This window comes from Triturus cristatus, chromosome 11 (assembly GCF_964204655.1).
Source record: "Triturus cristatus chromosome 11, aTriCri1.1, whole genome shotgun sequence".
Classification (NCBI taxonomy): Eukaryota; Metazoa; Chordata; class Amphibia; order Caudata; family Salamandridae; genus Triturus; species Triturus cristatus.
The window spans coordinates 1,125,217,727-1,125,240,156 of record NC_140594.1 but is presented as its reverse complement, the minus strand read 5'-3'; the positions used below and the strand labels follow the sequence as shown (position 1 = coordinate 1,125,240,156).

Here is a 22,430-nt window from a genome sequence, read left to right as displayed (position 1 = left end):
ACTTTCTGTATTGCGTTCAACACACACATCTCCTTACCCTCTCTCTGGTTTACATAATGGATTAAAACGTAAGAGTGCTATATTCAAATGTTTTAATAAACAAATTCCTAGAAATGGTGGAGGCTCATTCCCCCTACTCCTTTCTGAATATATGGCATTATAAGGGAGATCAACCCTACCAACTCCTTAGTACTTTGTGATATTTTACAACTTTGAATTACACCAGATTCATTTGTAGCTCTGCATTCTTAGGCACCCAAAACATGGCGCTTTTTAAGCATGCTTGCCAATGGATTTCTTAACTCTTGCCTCACTTCTTTAAGATGGTGCTGATGTTGTGTAGAACTTCATTGCTACCAAGTGTCCCCATGGCAATTGTCTCACTTTAGGTCAGTCCTCGCCTTTTAAGAAACAAACAAATCCTATTCTAGGATGTTTGCTGTTAACATTGTAACTATGGACTCATAAACCCAAACAGTAAAGTGCTGTTGTGTAAAAAGCAAGGATTAGCTGAAAGTATCACACATAACTATAGTACACCTTGCAGCTATGAATTTTGTTGGTATGTAGAAAGTCTCGTATAATGTCGTCACCACTTTCCCATATGGTGACAACACTCTTTTCACAGGTAAATGTCGCTACACCTTGCATTGAATGTTTAAAGCCTAGGGTATTTTTGCAGTTGACATGCTATCAATACTGACTTGTTAGAAAGGCGATGGAGGAGGGTGGTTTATGTGTCGAAGTGTTTTACCCGTTCCGTGTCTGTAGGTCAAGTAAAGAATTAAACACTTCCAAAAGTTCAAATATGCTTTTATTATTCCCAGATTATCTACAGTGTATAAATTAATTAAATTGGACCTAAAACATAGATCTAAACCCTGCACCTTTAATCCAAGCATCGAAAACTGGAGGAGCTAAAAGGAAAAAGCCGCTATATTGTAATTACATCCCTAAACAACCAAACAAAGGCCAAATAATCTAATTAGTCTTCCTTGCTGCTACCTTGTATAAGAAAGTTATACTGTGAAGGAGATATGAATTACTCATTCTCTCTCTTTCCTTTGAATGGCATTTTAGTTTGAGGTTGTGTGGGTGTTTATCGGTTTTTATAGGTTTACCCTGATGAGGTCTATTTTCCTTCTGATGGATTTTTATCAGTTATTATAAGTTTAAACCTAAAACAGAATAGCCAAGTGATATACAAAGTTATTAATCCTACCACAGCTGGTAAAATCCCTGTATTGAGGTAAAATCGCAATAACTAGGTCTGGTGAGTATGTTTACTTCAGTAATGTGATTCTAGAGCGACTTGAGGTGAACTCAAGCCAGTGGTCTTCAAGCTTATTAATGCTGCGCTCCCAACCCCCCCCCCCCCCCCCCCCTCCCGTATTTGGAAAATAAAATCACCTGGGGCCCTCCCAGACTTCACAATTCTGTTAAACGGGCAGTGTTAAAATATGTCTAGACTTATTTAAACATTGCAGGTAAGTTCTGTTACCATTTTAGAAATGCAATCCAATACACGATTGACAAACATACTCTTCTGGTCAGGCAGGCCTTAATAACATGTAAAAGTATCCACAGTGTGATTATTAGAAATGGGGGTGGGGGTTTTGAAGAGTATTTGAAGTCCCTTTCCTTTCGACACATCCCAGCCAAGATATAAATGCCAAAAGATTATTGATGGTTCGTTACAGAGCGGCTTACTGCTGCTCATTATTTTCCACTTAAAACAAAGGACTGTTATCAGCATAATGCTGCTTTTGGCCAGAGCCTGGTGCCCCACCCGGATCACTTAGGCCCCCAGTTTGTGCCTTAAGCAGTGTTTTCATGCATCACTTGAACTGTACTGTTATAACAACATTGGGATTTCACCTTTTTAGTGTAGTTCTAAATGAGTTAATCTGGGTTTATTAGTAAGCATGTTCCAAATAATGGGCTGTTTGGCCCCAATTAATTGCTGTGGTATAAATATATGTAAAAGAGTTGGCAATAGTGACTGAAGTTATATTTCGATCGGAGTGTCGCTTAAAGAGGTTGCTCGAAACATTCAACAAAATTGGTAAATCTAGGTTAGTTTCCTGATGTCAAATTTCGTACTCGTCTCTCCAGTTGGTAAATAAGTAAAGTTGGGCTTAAAAATTACAGCAAAACAATGCCATGTGGAACTGCACCAAACTTGGCTTAGAAGTAGAATTTTCTTTAGAGAACTACCTTTGATTAGTTTGGTGTAGATCAGTTCAGTATTTTTTGACATAGTAACGTTTGAAAAAGGTTTTGGCTAGGCTATTAAGGGTTACATTAGAGGGTTATCTTGGTATTTTTAAATATGTGAAACTCCCTCAGGGATGTTGCAGTTAAAAGGAAGGCCAAAACGTTGTTCATTTGCTGTAAGCCAACTCAAATGCGCTGTTCTTTTTTGCATTATGAAACATGTTGATCTAATTGTAATTTGTATATACCCCTGCATCGTGAATATTGCCTTGTACTTAAATAAAAGGTTTTTAGGAAATAATTATGTTTTGGGATGTTTTACAGGCCTGTTTGGCTCGACATATCCGGTACTGCATAAAACAAAATGTATTTGAATGAAAAAGCTGCTCTTTTGCTAATAATAGGGGCGTCCGTTGATGAAACCACTTGAAATTTGGCAGAAAATTTTGCATGTTAAGTATTTTATGGGTTTGGCAAGTTTTGTGCCCCTCTGTTGAGGGGACCAACGGTAAAAGGCAATAAGTTTGACTAATTTAGGTATTGTTTAATGAGCCTCCACCAAATTTGGCAGGCTTTTAGCAAGTTAAACTCAATGCTGGAATCTCTGTTTTTATACAGATCCAACATCGAACCGGGGCGGAATGCAAAATGTGAGATGGTGTTAAAAAATCACTGATTTTCTAATTTCTTTAAAAAAAAATTGTTTTTACTTTTCTTTATTGAGATTTGTAATGTATAACAATACATGTCAGCATCTGTTAAGGTACATATTCTCAATTCCGTCAGAGTTGATCGTAGATAACAAACAACATAACCCAACACTAAAACAAGGTACAGAGTGTTTCTTATCAAGATAATGACGCTGGTTTCTACAAGATGACTTATCCAACATAGTCAATGTCCCAGATCTTTTTGTATGTGGAGTATGCATTTAGTCTAATAACTATTGATAAAGGACAGTGGCCAGCCACAGTTCCACCCCCCGTGTAGCACACAAGTCAAGGCGTGCCCCGTACGAGCCCTGCGGGGTTATTAGTCCCCAGATTTTCTCATTTCTTTGGTGCAGTTTCACAGATTTGCATGAAACTTTGCAGACACTTGTTTAGCTTACTTCTCATTCTTTGAACTAAGTGCAACACTGTCACGTCGGGGCACAGCTAAAGAGGAGTCCAAAATGTGTTAATAGGCTGCTAAGTTGGGTGCTGTCAAATGAATTGTACGACATGTTTCAGACTGTCAGCAAGGCAAGCCCAGTACAGGAATGTCTGGTGTCAATGAGATGAAATGGGGGACTTGGGTGTGGGCACAAAATCTATTATTTGCTCATAATGGTGGTGGTGTTTCAACAATCTTCACAAAATCTGGCATGTTTAACTTCTGTTATGTTGATTTTCATGCAGATCCATCAAGAGGGAATGATTAAGCGGAGACGGGGGTCAAAAAGTGTTCACTTGATAATAACTGACATCGTTTGACAAGTAGCACAAAACTGGTCAGGAGTGTACTTATTTTTATTTCTATTCATTTGTCGAGTTAAGCCCAGGGCAGGGATACCATGTTTCCTGCAGCTCTGACAGCGTGGATAAAGGTGCGGGGTGGTAAAACAAAAAAATGCAATACACTTTCAATAACTTGTGCATCATTTGATTGATTTGCACAGAAGGTGAGATGCGGGAGTTGGGTTTAACTTACAAAAACTGCTTGTGCAGCTGGTGGTTGGCAGCATGAGATGTTGGTTGCTTGCAGCAAACCACTGTGGCCCCCATGATAAGCATGAGTGACAAGATGGACCAGTTTTGATCTACTGACACTGTCCACGATTGAGTTAAGATCGAAGAAAACCAGATATATGGATCCACCAAGGGCAGACACATTTGAGGGCGAGAAAGTGCAAATTATGGCACTGTTCCACTGTACCCAGAGTGGCTCTGGAGCTATCGTGGGTGTCAGCTAGAATCCCCTTTCGCTGTGACCAATCTTGGATTCTATCCAGCTCTAGCCTGCTTTCTACCTTGCCTATAGAATCAATGAGGGATATTGGATGGTAGCATCTTGGATCTCCTCTGCTGCCATTCTAGTTGGGGCAATTATGGATTTTGACAAGGACACCAGGGTAGCAGAGCTACTTGCATCATTAAGAGCCTTATTACAAGTACAGCGGTCCACAGAACCGTCGTATTCGTGGTGGCGACCACCACCACACTGCGGGCCCACCCACAGTATTCTGATTGTGGCGGTCGGACCGCCATAGGACCGTCGCGTCTGCCGGCAATCCGGGATCCTGTAACGGTGGTGCAGCGGTCAGGTGCTATAATATGCTGGCTGCTGCTGCAGCAGCACCTCCGAGCATATTATGAGTTGCCTGTCCACCGTCCATTTTATGGTGGTGAGCCCGCCATGAAAAGGGTGGCAGAGAGGCAACTAAGGGCCCCCTGCTGCTCCTGGGCCGGGGGGTGCATGCAGGGGGAACATGTTGTGCCCCTCTGGAATTGCACCCCTGTTCCTACACAGTATGGCATGCACGACATGGTGCATGCCACACCGTGCAGGAACGTGCTGCAGGCGCTGTCACAGTGGTGTTCTGCATGTTAGGCTCTCCTATGAGCCTAACAGACCACCACCGTGAGACCTCCACTGTAGCACCGCCTGCCCGACCTGGATTTAAGTCCTAATCCGGCAGGCAGGTGCACCATGGCCTTGGTGATCTTCCTGTGTACGGAGTGGTGGAGGTGATGGAGGAGGACCGCGAAAGTCGTAATAAGACCCTAAGTATCGACTGTGCCCACAGATCAGTTTTGTGTTTACAAATCTCCTTAGGCACCCTATCGAAGAGACTTGAGCGTTTAAGCACAAGAACTCTCTCTGTGTGCCCAAAGAGCAGACTAGTATTAAGAGAAATTAGCAGTATGAAAAGTATATCGGTGACAATTGGGCTTTTTTAATGCAGTTAAGTTGCAGAATCCAAGATGGAGCTGCTATAAGTGCATCTAGCCTGAATTTGAGTAAAATCTGCTGAGTAATTCGCATATTTACCTTCCAGAAGGCAGCCGGATCCTTGTTATGAGAAGCATTTAGTAGATGCTCCCAAGCTTTGCTTGTATGCTAGAGCTAGCGTTCAGTGATGGCCTTTTTATTGGCTGCTGTGAAGGTAATAACTTCCTCTGGGTTCCGCAGGGAGCATCTGAAGGCAGATTGAAGTTTCCGACTTAGGTTGGTAGCTGTAATTGAGTTAAAGGCATCTGTGATTATTTCGGCTCTCAGCTGGCTTATCCAAACAAGATAGAATATCACGCATGGAGCTCGCAATAACCTGCTGAGTAACCTAAGACGATTGATCAGATTCCATCAAAGTCGATTGATTCTTTTAGTAAGCTATGTGGTTCGGGGAATTACACCCCAGCTTGCTTAATCTCTGTAAATCTACAACAATTGTAGTAAAGTTGTAGTCACTAACTTGACTTAACACTGAACTAGAACTGCTAATTTGTCCCAAACTTTGTTCGGATGCAAATATTAAATCAATAGTGCTAGAAATTTAAATTCATTTCTAAAACTTGTATGTTAGAACTATCAGATGACCTATTTATAACAATGCAGCTGGCAGTTGCTGACCTCTAAATGCGCTCTTCTGATGAAAAAGACAAACCATGCATTGCATACAACCAGCTCACTCTGTTTACATCATTTTTTAACGTAAACCAGAAATGATATGAGCCTGGCAACAAATGAGTCCAAAACTTGATGATCAATGAATATTCCATTATGAATGTCCAATCAGTTTCGTTCTGAGGTTTGTTCAGATACGCATTGATCACGTGGTATTGTTACTAATGCTGGGCCCACCTTTGCACAAGGATTTCTAACCGTGAATCCGGAACTTTTCTCTGGTGTCCAGTAGTTCTTTCCTGATGGCATGCTCTGTAAGGAAAATCTTCATGTCTGACAGCATCTTGTCAGCAGGGTGAACATGATTGGCTTCAGACTATTGAAGTTTCTTATTATTTCTGGCTGAATTCTGATTCCAGCAGCACGGGCAGATGAATGTACTGTTTAGCCAGCATATTGTTGTGTTTGCAGTCTTGTCACGGCCATTTGTGGCGTAAATGACACTAGTTGATCAGAGAGAAAAAGGTCCACTTCCTTTAGTGCTTCGTGTTACAGAAGTTGTGATTTATCATCTTTCTAAAACCTGTTCATGTGTGATACGCCCTTTTGAACCTCTTTATTCGTTACAGCTTGTTTGATTTCAGCTCTCGCAGTAAGTGTTCATAACCTCCTTCGTACATAAGCAATTCAAAATGTAATTCAGAGCACTTACTGTGAGAACTGTAATCAAACCAGGTCTAACAAATGCAGGGAGTCACAGCTCTGATTCTGCAAGGTACATCAAATAAAGGCCACTGTGCTTCAGAGAAAACATTTGCATTTGCTGGTTGAAATCATTGCATCAAGGTGGGCTGATCATTAGTGACAATCGCAGATGACCACATCACACAAGATGGGAAGACGGCATGGATTCTACATTCCACGTGGAATGTTCGTTGATGCTTTTTGAAAATCCAGCCCTGTCAGCTGAGCAGTCACAGAGAAAAGCTATCTTCTACTCTCTGAGGAAGGCAGAAGCCGAGATGTTGTAGTGGGAATTTAGAGTTTAGATGTACACTCTGGTGAGTTAATCCGTTTGAGGAATGTATTTCTTGAAGTATGTTTATAGTGCGTGTGTGCGCACACACACTGTGTGTATATATTTCACTGAAAATACAGAGTTCTGGTCAATTTATAAGGGTTCGGCGAACTTAAAACTGAAAAGGCCCTGACATTTGCCAGTTATGGTCGGAATCATTACTGACCTTTAGCTATGTTTGTTTTCCTGTGAAATTAATGGGTTCTATGGTGTACTTACTGCATGTGCTTTGTCGTGTACCCATTCTGCTCTGCGCATGGCTTTTGGCCAGGCCTTGTTTGTGCCCAACCTGCTTCGGCTATGCACAACGGGGGTTGGTAGAAGGGACTGCTCGGCTTTGCACTGGACCTAATTTACTAACCACCAAATACCACCATGCAGATTCGTCAAACTGCACCAAAGTTATTACTGAATAAAACTACTGCCCCTGCCACCATTTCCCACGTTTGACTGATGTGCTCCGAAAACGAAACCTTATAAATGTCTGTCAGATTGTGTGCAGGTCTATCCTATGGTGACACATTTGCTAGCAGAAGAACGCTTCTTTGACAATTCCCCTCTAGAAATCTGCCCCACCCTCCGAGTACCTGCATGGAACTACGAAAAGCAAGAGCAGGTTAAACGCGTTACTCTGCTTCCACATTTAGTGCAGATTTATCGAATGATATCAACATTAGTTAATCTAAAGTGTTTAGACACCTCCACACCCCCCCCCCCCCTCCCCCATTATTGCTCCACCCAAAATATTTCTGCACGGCCTGGGTATGAATTACTACCTGCCTGCCACATTTGATGCAGTGTCCTCTGACAGCACGGCAATTGTAAGCAAATTTAAATAGTATGGACCCCCCTCCTTTAACCTTCCCCCTTATCCCTTGAGGGATTAGCACAGATCTTGACATGCCAACTGAAAATCAGTACTTCCAAGCTTCTGCCAAATGTTGTACAGATTTGTCACACAGTGCCATACTAATTAGCAAACAGACACTTGTTTCCCAAGACCCCTCTTTTAGCTACCCCCAAAGCACGGATCTGCATGCATTTGAAAATACCAAGAGTAATCTTAACATAGCAAGTGCCTGCCAACTTTCAAGCATATTCTTTAAACAGTGACATAGTTATAAGAAATCCACAAATGGCTTTTGAACTGAAAGGATGTAGAAAAGCATTAATTTTTCAAGCCCACCCTGCACCTTTTTTGTAAATGGTAATATCTTAAACATTGCTGAAAAGATGTACACCAAACCAAAAGCATGGTGTCTGAGTAAAGTTCTGCTTTTATGCCATTTTTGCTGTCATTTTGGTCCGTGATTTTGGCTGTAGGTCCGAGCAAACTTTCCACTGGAAGATAAAATGGAAAGAACCTATTTTTCTTTTTTAAACTCTTCATGGAACTACGTAGAATTTGACATGCCAGACCTTAGTTGATTACGCTAAACGAGCCCAGGTTTGGTGCAGATCTGTTGATGGGGGGACAAAGTTATAAGCAAATAAAAAAGAAAATTCCATTTCAATGGAAAGTGTGCCATAACCATAAATATATGTATATATTGCTGAATATCTAACCAAAAAGTACAGGTGATAAATTTCCTTGAATATCTGCTTTGGTTTCAGGTGATGACAAGAGTGCTTGGACCAGATCACGAAATAACTCTGAGTCTGCTACTTCTCCTCCAAGCATCAACCGGAGAAGGCAACTTTCTGAATCTCAAGTTGAAACCATGAACATCTCGGACTGCCGAATTAACATAAGGCAAATTGGAACTCCCAGAGGTACATAAATACATTCCTCACTTTGTCCGACAGGCCCGCCTAATTTTATTACTTTGCCGTATTGTAGTGTACAAACTAAGGCAGAGAGGGTCTAAAGCCAAGATTATATTGCTGCACTATTGGAATTTTGGGCATTTGATGAAATTTAAGATTTCCAGAAGAAAAGGAGGACACAGTACTTGAATGCTAAAATATTTAATGGAGGGAGTTAAACCTACTTATGGAGAAAACAACCGGGAGATGCAATTTAAAAAAGTTTGATGTAGGGGGTTTTGTGGTAGAAATTTGTTAAGTTAGTTAGGTAGTAATGAACACACATATTTAAATATTTCCAATAGACATTTGAAAGGATAAATGATGTATGATTTTCAGTTTTTGGAATTACCTAGGAGAAAAAAAGTGTAGTATTGAGAAACTCAAGGATTTTCAAAGAGCTGCAAAATGGAAAATTATAGAAAATTGGGCCACATAGTACTTCCCTTTGTCACATGACTGTCGAGAACGAGATGTTTAGTTATTATTGAAAACAACATGAGGTGTGTGTGTGTAGTTCAGGAAGAAGGGCATTTCAGACTTTAATTAAAAACAGCCAAAAATGTCAGTCACTAAGAGCTGTTCTTAACCCAGGAGTTCCAAGCGTAGGTCTCAGAATTTCACGGTCCGCCTGAAAATTTTCGTTTCTGTGCAAAATAGTTTGGTTAGTTAGTATTTTACTCTGCAGAAAGTGAAAGCTATTCGGTCTACGTGACTGTCATCAGTGGGTAGCGATCGAATCATGGCTAGCATATGAGTTATGTGATCCAAAATGGACTACTTTGACTGTAGCTTGGAGAATGGCCTGTAGAGAGGTGAGGTGGACTTTCCAAAATCTAGTCTGACCCACACTAATTACTGAACTCTTGCTTTGAGGTCTTGTAAGATGTAATTCCTTGAAGTAACTTTAAGTGGAACTGTGTTTTCTGACCATGTTTTTGTCTGCAGCATATGGTAAAACACAATGAGTTTGTGCACTCAATGGATTAGTTTTTATTATGGGTTGAAAAGGAGTTTACCCAAGATTAGGGGTTATTCTGGCATGGGGAGGGGAGATGATGAATAATTCAATTTTTTGGAGGATTAAGCTTCGGTGATGCAAGGATAGCCAATCATAAATATTCTCTAAAGGCACGAAGTATAATATCCTACAAATGATGCAGCATTGGCACCTAGATAGTGTGGAATACCAAAGTTAATCTGCTCTTTCAGATCCGTCAAGTATTAAGAGAGCTGGCCCCTTTGGCACATATGTTTCCCTATTTTATAGAGCAGGATTTTGTGGTTGACCATGTTGAGGATGGCTTACAGTTCTTGGAAGTATGAGAAGGGAAGAGTTTTTATTGTCAGTGTCATGGAGTGCATCATCAAGTACCCAGAGCATACCTGTCTCTGCTCCACAGCCAGATCTAACGCCGGAGTGTAAATCCTGCAGCACATTATTAGAAAGATGGGACTTTTAAGTTGTGTGGGTACTCTTTTCTCACTGACTTTCATTTGGAAAGTGAGTTTTGTGGCCGGTGGGAAATGATTGAGGACCTGTGGATCAGCAGAGTATTTTTGACAACGTATTCAATTTTTTAAGTCCAAGAGCGACCAGATGTTAATCCATAGGTACGTGCACTTCTTTAAAAAAATTATTTCAGTATAATGACATCATAATGTTTCATACAGAAGTCTCAGAACAATAAAATGATTCACCATATTTTCCAGGTCAAATCTCAAATGACAGTATCAATCCAACAATAATCCCCAAATCCTTGTTCACACTCCCGCCACCCGTCCTTTGCAGTTCGTCCATTAAACATACTTTGGTTATTGATTTAGTATGTCTACATGACTAATTAAGGTAGTTAAATGTAAAATTATAAGTACATTAGTATTGTGATCTGAAGACAAATGCATGCTAAAGAATCAAGTCAAGTCCATCATGGGAGCCTGCTCAGTGCTCATTCCTTTGCCTCTTCACATGCTTATGAAAAGGATCCCATCTTTTCGGGAATTAAGACCTATTTGTTCCCCAGTGTTGCAGTCAATTTTTCCATTGTGAAAAGATTACACATTTTGGTCCTTCATCCGTTTGTTGGGGACGTCAGGAGCCTTCAAATTGTGTGCGATGGTAAGCCTGGAAGCTATCGCCATTAGTGTAATGAGTTTATCTGTTGCTGTATTGAGCAGATACAATCCCACTTTGTCCCTTTCTTCCAACAATAATAACAGTGGGTTAGTGTTCAAGTTGACTTTAGTTTTCTCATATTTTGGCTGCTACTTTCCTCCAAAACCCCTTTATAACTTCACATTCCCTACGCATGTGATTCTGCATCCTCTCCATCATCCCTCTGTCCCACCTTTTAGACTCTTTCATCTGACTCTGATCATGTACCATCTTAACATTGCCTTTAAGGCCTTTTCTTTTGTATTTTGCACAAATGGAGAATTTAGCAGCCCTTTGCCAAATCATCATCCAGCTGCTTTGTTACTGCCTTGCCTAATTATTTAGACCTTTTAATTATATAATGAAATGTCTGTAATTGTAGGTTGGGTTTCAATGCTCTGTACATGCGGGATATGGCTTGTGACATGTTTGCGTCTTTAAATATAGCCACCACTTTTGTTGGATAGCTGCAGCCTCCCTCCCTGAATAGTGCCTGTTTTGCCCAGTGTTAAAGTTGGGTAACTCTAAAGACTTAATGTCAGTCTAGCAAGAAGTTGTTTGCGCATTAATCTCTTGTAGGTATCAGGCCATCTATATATAGCTCACAGGGTAAATAGGCTGGGCTGTTTGACCATAGGGTAGTTTCTTTAACATTCATCCCCGTTCAAAATCTATATTCCCTGTATTTGGAGTTGAAGGGTATGGATACGTCATGACTTCTCGGAATATTTGTTTGATCATGGATTCACTTGTCCAGTTCAGGACATTGGGTGCAAGCGACATTCACTTGTTACCTAGTAGGGAAGAGTTTGTCGAAGGCTTCTAGCATGAACTTTGCAAATGGCAGTTCTGAACTCAGACTAGGGTGGTATTGGATGAAAAGCTGGATAAAAAGGGTTTTGACTAATCGAATACCTGCATTATTCTAAAAGAGAGCAAGGACTCCACGCTCTAACATATAAAGGTTTTGTTCTACTTAAGTAATTATTTCACTAAGTCATAGCACCTTCTTCCACCAAGGCAAGAACAATACTAAAAGTACTCCTGCAAGTTGCATGCTAAAAAATAATGCCATTATTTAATAAAAATAAAAAAAAATTATATAGAGCTCCTGGTTTACAAAGTATTGGGACACCTTACAGACGACTCAAATGTCATTACGTTAAACTGTACTGGAGGAAAACATTTAACAAATGCATAATGCACTGGATGAGAAATGGCAATACCATATTTAGCAATTTGGCATCAGTAAATTTAGTAACAGGTAATTTAGTATCTGACTGAAGGAAAGGGAGTTGGTGGTGGTAGCAGCAGCACCAGTGACTGCTTCCTGAATTTGTATTCCTCAGTTTTCAATGGTATTCTTCTGATCCCATCCAGAATGTAGAACAGATCTGCGTGGTAAGATGGGTAGTTTTAATGAATAGGTTTGTATGCAAGTAAACTAAGTTTGAAATTTGATCCTGACCGTGATTGGTAACTAGTGGACATCACGTATTTGTGGAAATACAGCGGTTGCAAAAAGGATTTTGATCACTGCGCTGAAACGTAATCATCTCACAACTGTAAAGTGAAAAAGTGGAGAGGAATCAATGAAACATATCCCGGATCTGCGGATTCTATCATCTAAAAACATAAGCCTAGGTGATGTGAATCTACACTGGGGCGAAGCTGAAGTCTCTGCAACATCAACTTTACTTCTAATCTTAAACACTGCTGGTTTATCATTGCATTAAGCACTCCTTAGATTTGAGGTCTGTTAACGTGAACTGAAGAATGCTTGCAATTTGTCTAATGACTGGCAATCACTCGGGTAGCATTCTAAGCCATTGTTATTCTGCTCACCATGCCACCTCCGATTAGACACAGCAATATGCTAATCAGTCTTAGTCTTGATCCAAAAGTAACAGTCCAGCCCAAACTACAAAGCTAGGTCCTTTCTGAACTGGAACATAGCAATCCAAGAGTGGCTTCGCCCTGATTGAGGCTTGTCAGTCGGGTGAAACTTTGCTCCAGTGGCGCAATGAGCACGGGACCCACGTTTGTGCATACCCATGACAACTTAGAGCGTTGCATCAAGCACACAAACGTTGATGCTGGGAGTGCTTCCAATTTTCCTCATCACTAGCAATCGCTTGTGGTAGCTTTCCAACCCATTTTTCTTTTGTCCACCATGCCACCTCAGATTAGACCCAGATAGATGCCAATCAGCCTTGGCACTTCTCCACTAGGAAGGGTTCAGCTCTGACTGCCAAGCCTTGTCCTGTTTGAACTGGAACGCAAGCAACCCAAGACAGAAAGTTACGCCCTATCCTTCATATCTTTGAGGAGAGTCAAAGGAACGTGGGGAAATAGATGATAAACGGAAAGCATCTTCACAGACCAAGCTAGTGCTGGCCAGATTAGCTACATTTCACGCCTATGTGGCTCCTTTCGAGAGCTGTTCCTTAGCCATGTGAATTGATCTGTGCTCTCCTTCCCAACTCCTTGCCCAGATAGGCATTTTAACATGTTCAGACATCAGCAGAAAAAAAGTCTGCCATGCTCCATGGCCCATCGTTTTTCAAATGTTCACAGCAGTCCTCAAACTTTCCTTTCCCTTAGATTTTCTTTTCCCTCACCTCATTACTTCAAAACAGCATCCTGCTGGCTCGCTGCAGAGATGTGGTTGGGGAACTGGAACCCAATGATCAGAAGAGCAGGTAAGCCCGGTATATTCAGCTCAAGCTAGGGAAGCCCACAACTCATGAAGGCCCAAGAGACATAGAAGGCAAGGAGTATGGGGAGCAGAAGTGACTTAAGGCCAGGAGGTAAAGAGAGGAGGAAATACCCCAGCATTGGTATTTTTCTTTCTCTTCCTTCCACCAAGCATATGCTCAGGAACTAGACTCTGGAACATATCCTGTTCAGCGTGTGCTAGGCGTGAGCTACCGACTTTTTAAACAAAATTATGTTTTACATCAAATGGTGAACCCTGGAGAATCCTTCAGCACTCTGGTGTTTTTACCACAGGGAGATGTTATTTCTTTCAATTACCATTGCTTCTTTTCTTCGTAGTACCGCACTTTAATTGTACATTTTGTATGGTTTCTTTATAAAGATTTGTATAGAGTACATTCTAACCTAAGTATGCCCTCGCATGCTGAGATTTCGGTCACTGTCCAGAGTCTTATTTCTTGTTCTTTTCGTGGGTCATCGGTAAGGGTGGATGTGGTAAATGTGCTGCATTTACCTGAGACGCAGTCTGTATGTTATGGAGCGGTATATGGTTTGTAGAAGAGTCTGGGTGCTCATTGCTTGACGAGGTCCAAATGTATGGAACCTCTGAGTCGTGATGTCATGGTCTGTATTTTTGCACATAATGTATACGTTTGGAAGATCTGAATGTTTGAGGCTATGGTTAGTGAGTTTTGAGTACAGCTGTGCTCAACAATATGGAATATCTGGGGGGAGGAGCCAAGATGGCGACCGGGACGGCAGCGTAGGCTCCCGGCTCTGTGAACCTCCGCATCCCGCACAGATATCCTGCATGAGATCCTTAGCCTGCTCTATATGCCCGTGTTGGTGAATGATAGCGGCAACCGATCGTGTGACTCCGAAGTTTCTGGCGGCGGTATCGCCGGAGAAATGTCCAGTTGAAGTTTGCGGCCTGTGCAACCCTGGAACCGGGACCTCGAGTGGACAACATGGCCGGGCGGCAGTTCAACAACAGCGGCCTTTGATGACTGGGTGGAATCGGCCTAGCCGGAGCGGTGTGAATATCAGCCTACATTTCGCCGCGGTCGTTCCTACCACTAAGCGTAGCGGAACGAGTGCATGCCCGAGGTGACTAATCCAAGATTCCCCGGTGATTGTCTCTGCCTTCGCCGGTGAGCCGCCCGGCCGTCGCCCGTAGCTCGCCCGGATTTTAGCGGACTGCTCTCGGATTTTCGCGGGCGCAGGTCCGTGGAGGGGGTGACTGTTGCCCGTGACCACACGCCGGATATATTTTTGCCCGCCCCCGAAACCCTGATTCCAGTGACATGGAACCTGAGGCGCTTGTCCCTGAGTCCTGGTCCCAATCTGGGTTGGACCTACCCGGCGGCCATCTTGACAGGACGAAGTCTACTATCCTGTACACTGGGTCGCAGCACGATTGGAAGTGTGCGCCTATGAGGAGCATCGCGGTGCAAGCGCCGAGAGCTGTGCTGGGGTATGGTGATCTTCTCGAGGCTCTCGGTGCCCTCCATTCCACCTTGGTTCACGGCGCCTGGGTATTGGGGAGTAAGCTTGATGGGGTGACATCAGCGTTGGAACAGTTGCTCCCTGCCTGTCCCCAGGTACACGGGGACTTCCTACACCGCACACAGGAGGACAGTGTCGTGGCCGCCCCTGTGGATAGTGACCAGCTGGAAACTCCGGACAGTATCTGAACGTGTGATCGGCTGGCTGTGGGTCTGGTCTGTTCCGGAGGTATTGGACCTGAGAGGGGGGTGGTGGCCTTGTCCCGTGCGCGGCCTCCGGCAACCCAGGCAACATTCAAGCAACGGTCGCCTGCTCTGGCTGATTTCGCTTTCTTGGACCTTGTGTGCGGTGCAGATCCTGGGGCAGCACTGGGAAAGATGACTCTCCATACTGCTGACTGTGTCGGTGATCAGAGACTTCCACCCTACCTGTGTGTGTCGCTTCCTGTTCTCTTTTGGACGCTCCTCTTCTTTGTAGCATTGGACATGGCACTGGGTCGATGGGTATGCATGGGTAGATTCGCAAAGAGTGGCCAAGGATAAGGCTGATCCTTCAGAGGTAGTCATCTAATAGGCGGGCGGGCTCAGGGGTTGCGTGCTCTCACGGCATAACTGTCAGTGTACTAGGCGCATAATGCTCCCCATTCTTCTTTGACTTGGTCGATTCTGTGTTGCTTAATGTTTGCTTTAGGGGAAAACAAATTGTGCGGGAGGGAGAAGCCGGGGGCATGTTTTGAAGGCCCTCCTCCAGTTTATTAATATTCTCTCTACCCCCCCGTCTGGTGGGGTTTCTTTTCCTACTCCTCTTTCTCTGTTTCTTCTATATTTCGGGTCTGGTTCCGGGGCGACAGGCACGCTGCTGGGGGGGAGGGCCGTACTCATCTGCAGAGGTGCAGAGTGGGGGGTTGGGGGAGGGGATCCTTTAGTCTTTAACCTCCTTTTTTCCATGGCCTCTTTTTTCTTCTCTTATTCTTCTTTGTCTTTCTTTTCTGGGATCAGCATGGTAAAACTCCTTTGTCGTTAATCGCTGCGTTTTCATGTGTGCCACAATTTCCGTGGTGTTTTCTGGGTTTTAGGGCAGGGGACTGCAGGTGCAAATGGCCGTGATATTTCTCCACATCCTGAACTTCTTGTTTCAGCGCCATTGACTAGATAAATTGCTGTTTATTGTGGACGTTTATTATTCGGCCGGCCGGCCCCGGGGGTTGTAGGCCCATACTTGTTATTGGTTATTGGTTGAAATGTCAATAAAGGTTTTTCAAAAAAAACAAAAAAAAAACAATATGGAATATCTGAGTTGTTTGAATGTTTTGCGTTGCTGCATGGAAGGGAGTGGCGTTGTGAGTTCAGTGATTCCCAACTACATTGTGTGTCTGCAGAATGCTGGATGCGTGTGAGGTATCCTGCCTTATATTTCATGTTGGATGTTGGAGCCAGATGTGTAGACGTTCTGCCCACTGGAATCTGCTAGAAGTAGGGTTGTCTTGTTGTGAGAGATGCGCAAAGGTAAATGCAAAGAGATGATGGACAGAGCGCTGAAACTTTTCAAACACTCTCCCGTCTTGACCCTGTGCCTCATGGGAACAGTCCAGCCCAAACTGCCAAGCCAGGTCTTCCCTCGACCGGAAACAAGCCTCCTGAGACCGGTTTCGGGGTAACACCCTTCATCAGCCAGGCTCGCTTGAATCCAGTGGGAAAGTGAGCAAGGGACCCACGTCTTAGTATATCCAGTAACCTTGTTTCCGGTCCAGGGAAGACCTGGCTTGGCAATTCGGGCTGGACTGTTCCCATGAGGTACAAGGTCAAGACTGATTTGCATATAGCTGGGTCTGAACTGGGGTGGTGAAGTGACCTAAAGAACGATGATGGATTCAACCCAGATCTGTGACTGGGGGGTGAGTGTCTGATAAGTTTCAGCGCTCGGTCCATCATTTCCTTGTGTTTGCTTTATTGTGAGAGACACCAGTCGGACAACCAGCTCTGGGTAGTCTGAAGACCTTATCAACTATTAAACAGGAAACATCCTTTGTTTGTTGCTCTCTAAGCATGGAGTATTCAAGACAAAGAACCCTGACATGCAGGACCAATCTGCCATTCTGCAGTGCCATGACTGGTCCGAGGGAAGTGCAGTTTCTCTGTAGCTCCTCGTTTCCTTCCTTGTCTCTAGTGTGACATCAGTAATTATCTTGGAGGCTGGTAGCAGGCTGGTTGGCACTTAGAGGAAGGCTTCAAACGGGTTTCAAAAGTGTAGGGATTATAGCAAGTTAATTGCAGAGACTAGAGACAGTCGGGGATAAACTAGGAGATTGTAAAGACGGAAGAAGGGAGGGGGGTAGAGAAGGGATGGTGGCGAGGAGAGGAAAAGGTAATATCATTATTGAGAGATGCTTCCTCGACTGGGGAGGAGCATAATGCTATGCTCCCGTTTGTTACCCTGGTTGGGAAAACTTAAATTCAGGTCAAAGTCTGTGATAAGATATTAGTACCCTGTTACCCTATTTCCCAGTTTCACTGTCTAATGACCAAAATGTAGTATTTTGCAACTATAACTGGCCTTGAAACAAGCCGTAATGCATTGCGTTGGCAGCTCCTGCATGACCAAATTGTTGGGGCAAATCACTGGTTTTATTATTCTTTGTCCCCCTTCTCTACTACCTGGTGAGAACTTTGAAACTTGCCCAGTAAGCAGCACCAAGGACATATAGTGAACCCATTTTCCCTCGAGCGTGGTTTTCATTTAGACATAAATTATCTTCATATTTTTCTGGCAAAATTTGAACAGCTCACAGATGACCATCAGGTCTGGCTCTGTACGCGAGTGATGAAACGCCATAACGCCGTATGTTGTCTCGAGTCGGCCTTCACTCTGCATTAGAATTATAAGAAACATAAGAGTGTTTGAAATATCAATCTTCAACATACCCTATTATTATGGAAAGCATAGCACAATGGAAGGTATATTGCAAATATGCCTGATTTTGCAAAGCTCTATTTTCTTTTTACATAATCTTAATGTAATATTGTAAACCTGTTGATTTTACAGTCCTAGGCAACCAGGCAGGGTGCAATATATTTTGTGTCAAACATTAGTAATTAAAGAATTGAAAACATATGGTTTGTCTCACGAATAATATCAAGCTGTGCCATTCCCCTACTTCACCTCTACCCCAAGTTACGCACACCACTGCTTCATATATCCACAGTATTACATCAGTACACTTAACTTTGAAAAGGTGTGCTCAAAATGCACATCTAACATGCTTTAAAGGTGTGCTCTGTAACCCCATTGAAGCATTGAGGTATTTGATTGTGGTGCCATTAAAGTAGTGGTCTGCATTTCTCAAGGACCATACACTATCTCTGGTTTTAATAGTTAGTCAATAGTTAACTCTGAAGTTGTTTTGGTAGATAATGATGGAGAAACAAACAAATGTGAAAGTGCTTAGAGAAGTGTGTACCAGTTTTTTCATCTCGATCTATCACAGCCTGAGAGAAGTGTTAGCACAGTGTAAGGACCTACCCTTCCCACTATACGAGGGTTGTGTTCAATTTTTCACTTGTGACACCATTTTGCAGTTGTGACGCGATTGACTTGCCTTTTTCTTTAATCTTTGTGTACTGCAGAGACGCAACACAATATTTCCCTTGACTGAAACCTGTGCAATGTAAATCAGTACTCAAACATAGGTCTTAAACTGCACAGTTGAGAGCCCTAAAGCAAAGAACATGCAAAGATCTACCTAATACTTCTGCCCACCTCATTGTATGTTTTCTGTTGCACCAAATTTATCAACCTCATCCACGTCACATCTTCAACTCCCATTCGATACCATTCCTACCACCACCATCTGAGCATTTTGTAGCTGCACTCTGCCTGTGTGTCCTGTGGTTTCTTCTTGAAACGCTGGCGGCAGATTAGCCCAGCACCATGTGACTCTTGGCAATAGCTTGCTTAATCTTCCCGATGGCCCCCAGCGCCTAGAGACCCTTACGGGTGATCGTTCGCGCTTTACAAATGTCGATTATTATTATTACTTGTGGTGTCAGATTGGGCGCAGCAAAACCCAGTGCTATGACACAAGGCTAAAGATCCGGAACATGCACTCATGCAGTGGATTGAAGACTGTGGTCTGGTTCTCTCGTCCCTGAAACACACTTGAAAGAGATGAAGATAGACCTGTATATTCGTCCAGTGCAATAGATGACCTGCTAGTGGAGAAAAGATGGTACCTTTTCATGACCTGGACCAAGACAATTTCAAGGTCCAATAAAAGGACAAGAAAGTGGACTTCTGAAATTGGCGGCAATGTACCAGTAGTTCAGGGCATCAGAGAAGAGGGTGGTGGGACACTGGCAAGTCTTTGAAGCATGTGTCAAGGGGTCAGGCGACATGACTTTTCTGTGGGGTTTAACCAATTTGTAAGTCTTGTTTTTCGTGAGATGAAAATGGCATTAATGTTCTGGATGATTCTTTAAATGGGGTGGAAAAACTCTAATGCGGATCGGAGTGGGATGAAATTGGTTAAAATGTGGTGCAAAGAATGCCTTGTTTCTTTGAGAGTGAACTGAAGATGCATTTATACGGTGGTGCGCAAAGATGCATACTCTGAGAACAAGGAGACACCTATAAAAAGACAGAGGCTCCGGTCATCATTAGGGTGGCTCCAAATGAGTCGAAAGGGAGTCTTGTCAAAAACAGGTATTTGGCTAAGTAAGGAGGGGGAAAGTACCGGGAGCACAAACCATGGACAGCATGCAGGGCAAAGGAATGAAGGGGAAGGCAGCTATACGACCAGGAAGCCAGAATAATAAACACACCATAGGAAAAACTCCAGAAGCTACATGACTTCACTGTGAGGGGAAGTGTTGAGTTACTCCAAGATGAGAAATATATGGATACATGCTTGACCTATCGAATAAAATCACAATCCGTTGTAAAAGACACTTTGTACAAATTGTATTTTCCAGCTGGATTTAATGGGGCAACGTCGACACCAATTGATAAAAAGAAAAATCGTAATAAGCCAAGCAAAGGCCGGAAGAAGACAATTTTTGAGCCGTACATGTCTTTTGCTGAAGTATCGGAGGGACTCAAAAGAGGCGAACTTCTTCAGGTAAGCCAGACATTTATCCTCTAGTTGTAGACACCAAGTTTCATGGATAGAGAGCTAAAAGATGGAAAAAGCCATGTAAATGGAGACAATGAATGATGTTAGAGTTAGGACACACCTAAATGACAAAGCCCATTCGGCTTTTAGCTCTGCTGTATTTTTTTTTTTTTTTTTACTTGCCCTCATATTTGAAACCATCATTTTTATCACGTGAGTAGTGCAGGTGGGATTTCAGTTTGAAAATTAAAGCCTGATGTGTAAGTGGTTTATCGAGTTGAATGTTATTTCCTCTGTTTCTAGTGTAGGGCAAGTGAGCCGGAGCCCCAGAACTTTGATCTGTATTTCAAGCCAGGGATGCGGCTGCGACATTGAGTCTTAGGTTATTTTGTTTTGCATGGGAGCTGTGTGCTCCTTACAATACAGTCAGGACGTCCCTGCTGCAGCATATCAATCTATGCGTTAGAGGAGAAAATGGCACCTTTAAGCCCAGTATTTTTAAAAGGTTAAGCACCCCTTCAACCAACTACTCTGTGCTACAACCTTCTCACTTTACCCCCCTCCTATTTCACACAATTGCAAATTGTTCCATCCTGAGTGTTGTTGCTATGTTTTTTTCCTTGTACAGCCCTTTGTTTCTCTGTAACTAGGTTCATGCTATGTTAAGGAATCTAAACTATATGCAAGTTAATCTCTGAAACAGGGTTCAGTCCTCACTGGCTTAGTTGGGGAGCTTGCCGCGTAGGATACAAAGCTGGAAACTGCTATGTTAAAAACATGCTGTAACTTTCGGTTGTAAAATTGCATAGCCACTTGTGCCCACCACAACAGTTTTATTTTTTTTCTTGTTGGTCGGACATGAGAAGTTTATTGGTGAATGTTTTGTCTATCTGATTGAAATAGGAAAATAGGTTTTGCTTCTCAAATTAAAAATACATTCCTGGATTCACTCCAGAAGGCAGACATCTCCCTTGCTTTAGCGCATGCATGCCTTTAGAGCAAGATTCTAAGTCTTCCATTAAGAGTGTGGGCCTGTTCGGCTCTGCTGACCAAGTCCAATCCATGCTCTGTGAGCAATGAGGAGAGTTCTGTTGGCTTCAGTAGACTTAATCACAGAACAGAACAAAAGGCATGATCTGGTAAGAAGACAACATATTGATCATGGCTCTCCTTTTAGCAAAACATCTTGATGCGTGTGAGAAGAACACCATATGTTTTCGGGTTGCATTGGGCTTTCCATTTAAGGTGGAGGGAGGTTATTGGCTGCACTCCTGTAAATACTACTGTCTATCAGCAGAAACAATAACCTTGATAAGGCTGTAAGTCCCACAGTACTTAAATCAAACTAAAAATAGTTAATCTTGTATGAAATGTTCCAACCGCACCAAACAGGGCAAAGATGCTCTCGGATGAGTCCGCCTTTGGTTACGTTCGTAACAGTAGGCATGGCTTTGGCTAAATCCCCTCCTTGGGAGGCAGATCACGTATAGCTTTTAGCTTAAGGGACTGTTTCCTGCATCTATTCCTGTGAACAATTCACAGTTCTGTTGTGTGCGGAGTCCTGTTCCCATATCTGTGCAGATTGTTGAGTGATCATCCTTGAGTTCCATGCTTCATTGCTCATTCAATACTAGAGGTCCCAAATGGGGGATGAGGATACAACCTGCCAACAGGAGTCTGTTAAGATGCTGATGTTGTGACCTTTCAGCTTCTTCTGCTGTGCATTCTTGCTCCCGATAAGGTAGCATTTTTTTTTTTAACCTTAACCGGGCCCTTTTAAATGCTGTTATGAACCTTAACTTTCTGGGTCTAAATTAATTTCTCATACTGTCGTCCGTTAGAATGCTCAACCGACTGTCAAACCAGACATTTTTCAGAGTTCTCAAAGATTCTTCAAAGACCCAACTTTTGAAAATGGCTCTAAGCCACCCTCATCTAAAGTTTTACTTCTGCTCTTAGGTCCCCAATACAGAGTAATAAGTTGGGAAGGGACTAGGACCGGAGTTATCGATTTTAGCCAGTATATCCCCCTACTTCCCAGCCCTCTACAGTTGCCGGGCATCACACGTTTTCAGCCACAGCATGGGGGCCAGCATGAAGGGTTTTAATTTACCAAGTCCAAGGCCACAAGTGCCTTCGAATTCCAGGACTGTTTCTCTGTCTGTTATCCTGCTTAGTCAAATAGGAGGGAAATGTGTGCAGAGATGTGTTTGGCTTTATCATCTGTAGCAGTCACC

The 22,430-nt window shown here is 42.9% G+C and overlaps 1 protein-coding gene across 1 annotated transcript in view; it reads left to right on the top strand.

Moving 5' to 3' along the window:
• Positions 1-22,430, top strand: part of DIS3L2 (DIS3 like 3'-5' exoribonuclease 2) — a 1,010,223-nt gene that overhangs the window by 99,991 nt on the left and 887,802 nt on the right. Inside the window, exons 3-4 of the mRNA XM_085635696.1 lie at positions 8,516-8,674; positions 20,054-20,199. Coding sequence (XP_085491822.1) covers positions 8,516-8,674; positions 20,054-20,199 — 305 coding nt within the window. The remainder of the gene's footprint in view (positions 1-8,515; positions 8,675-20,053; positions 20,200-22,430) is intronic.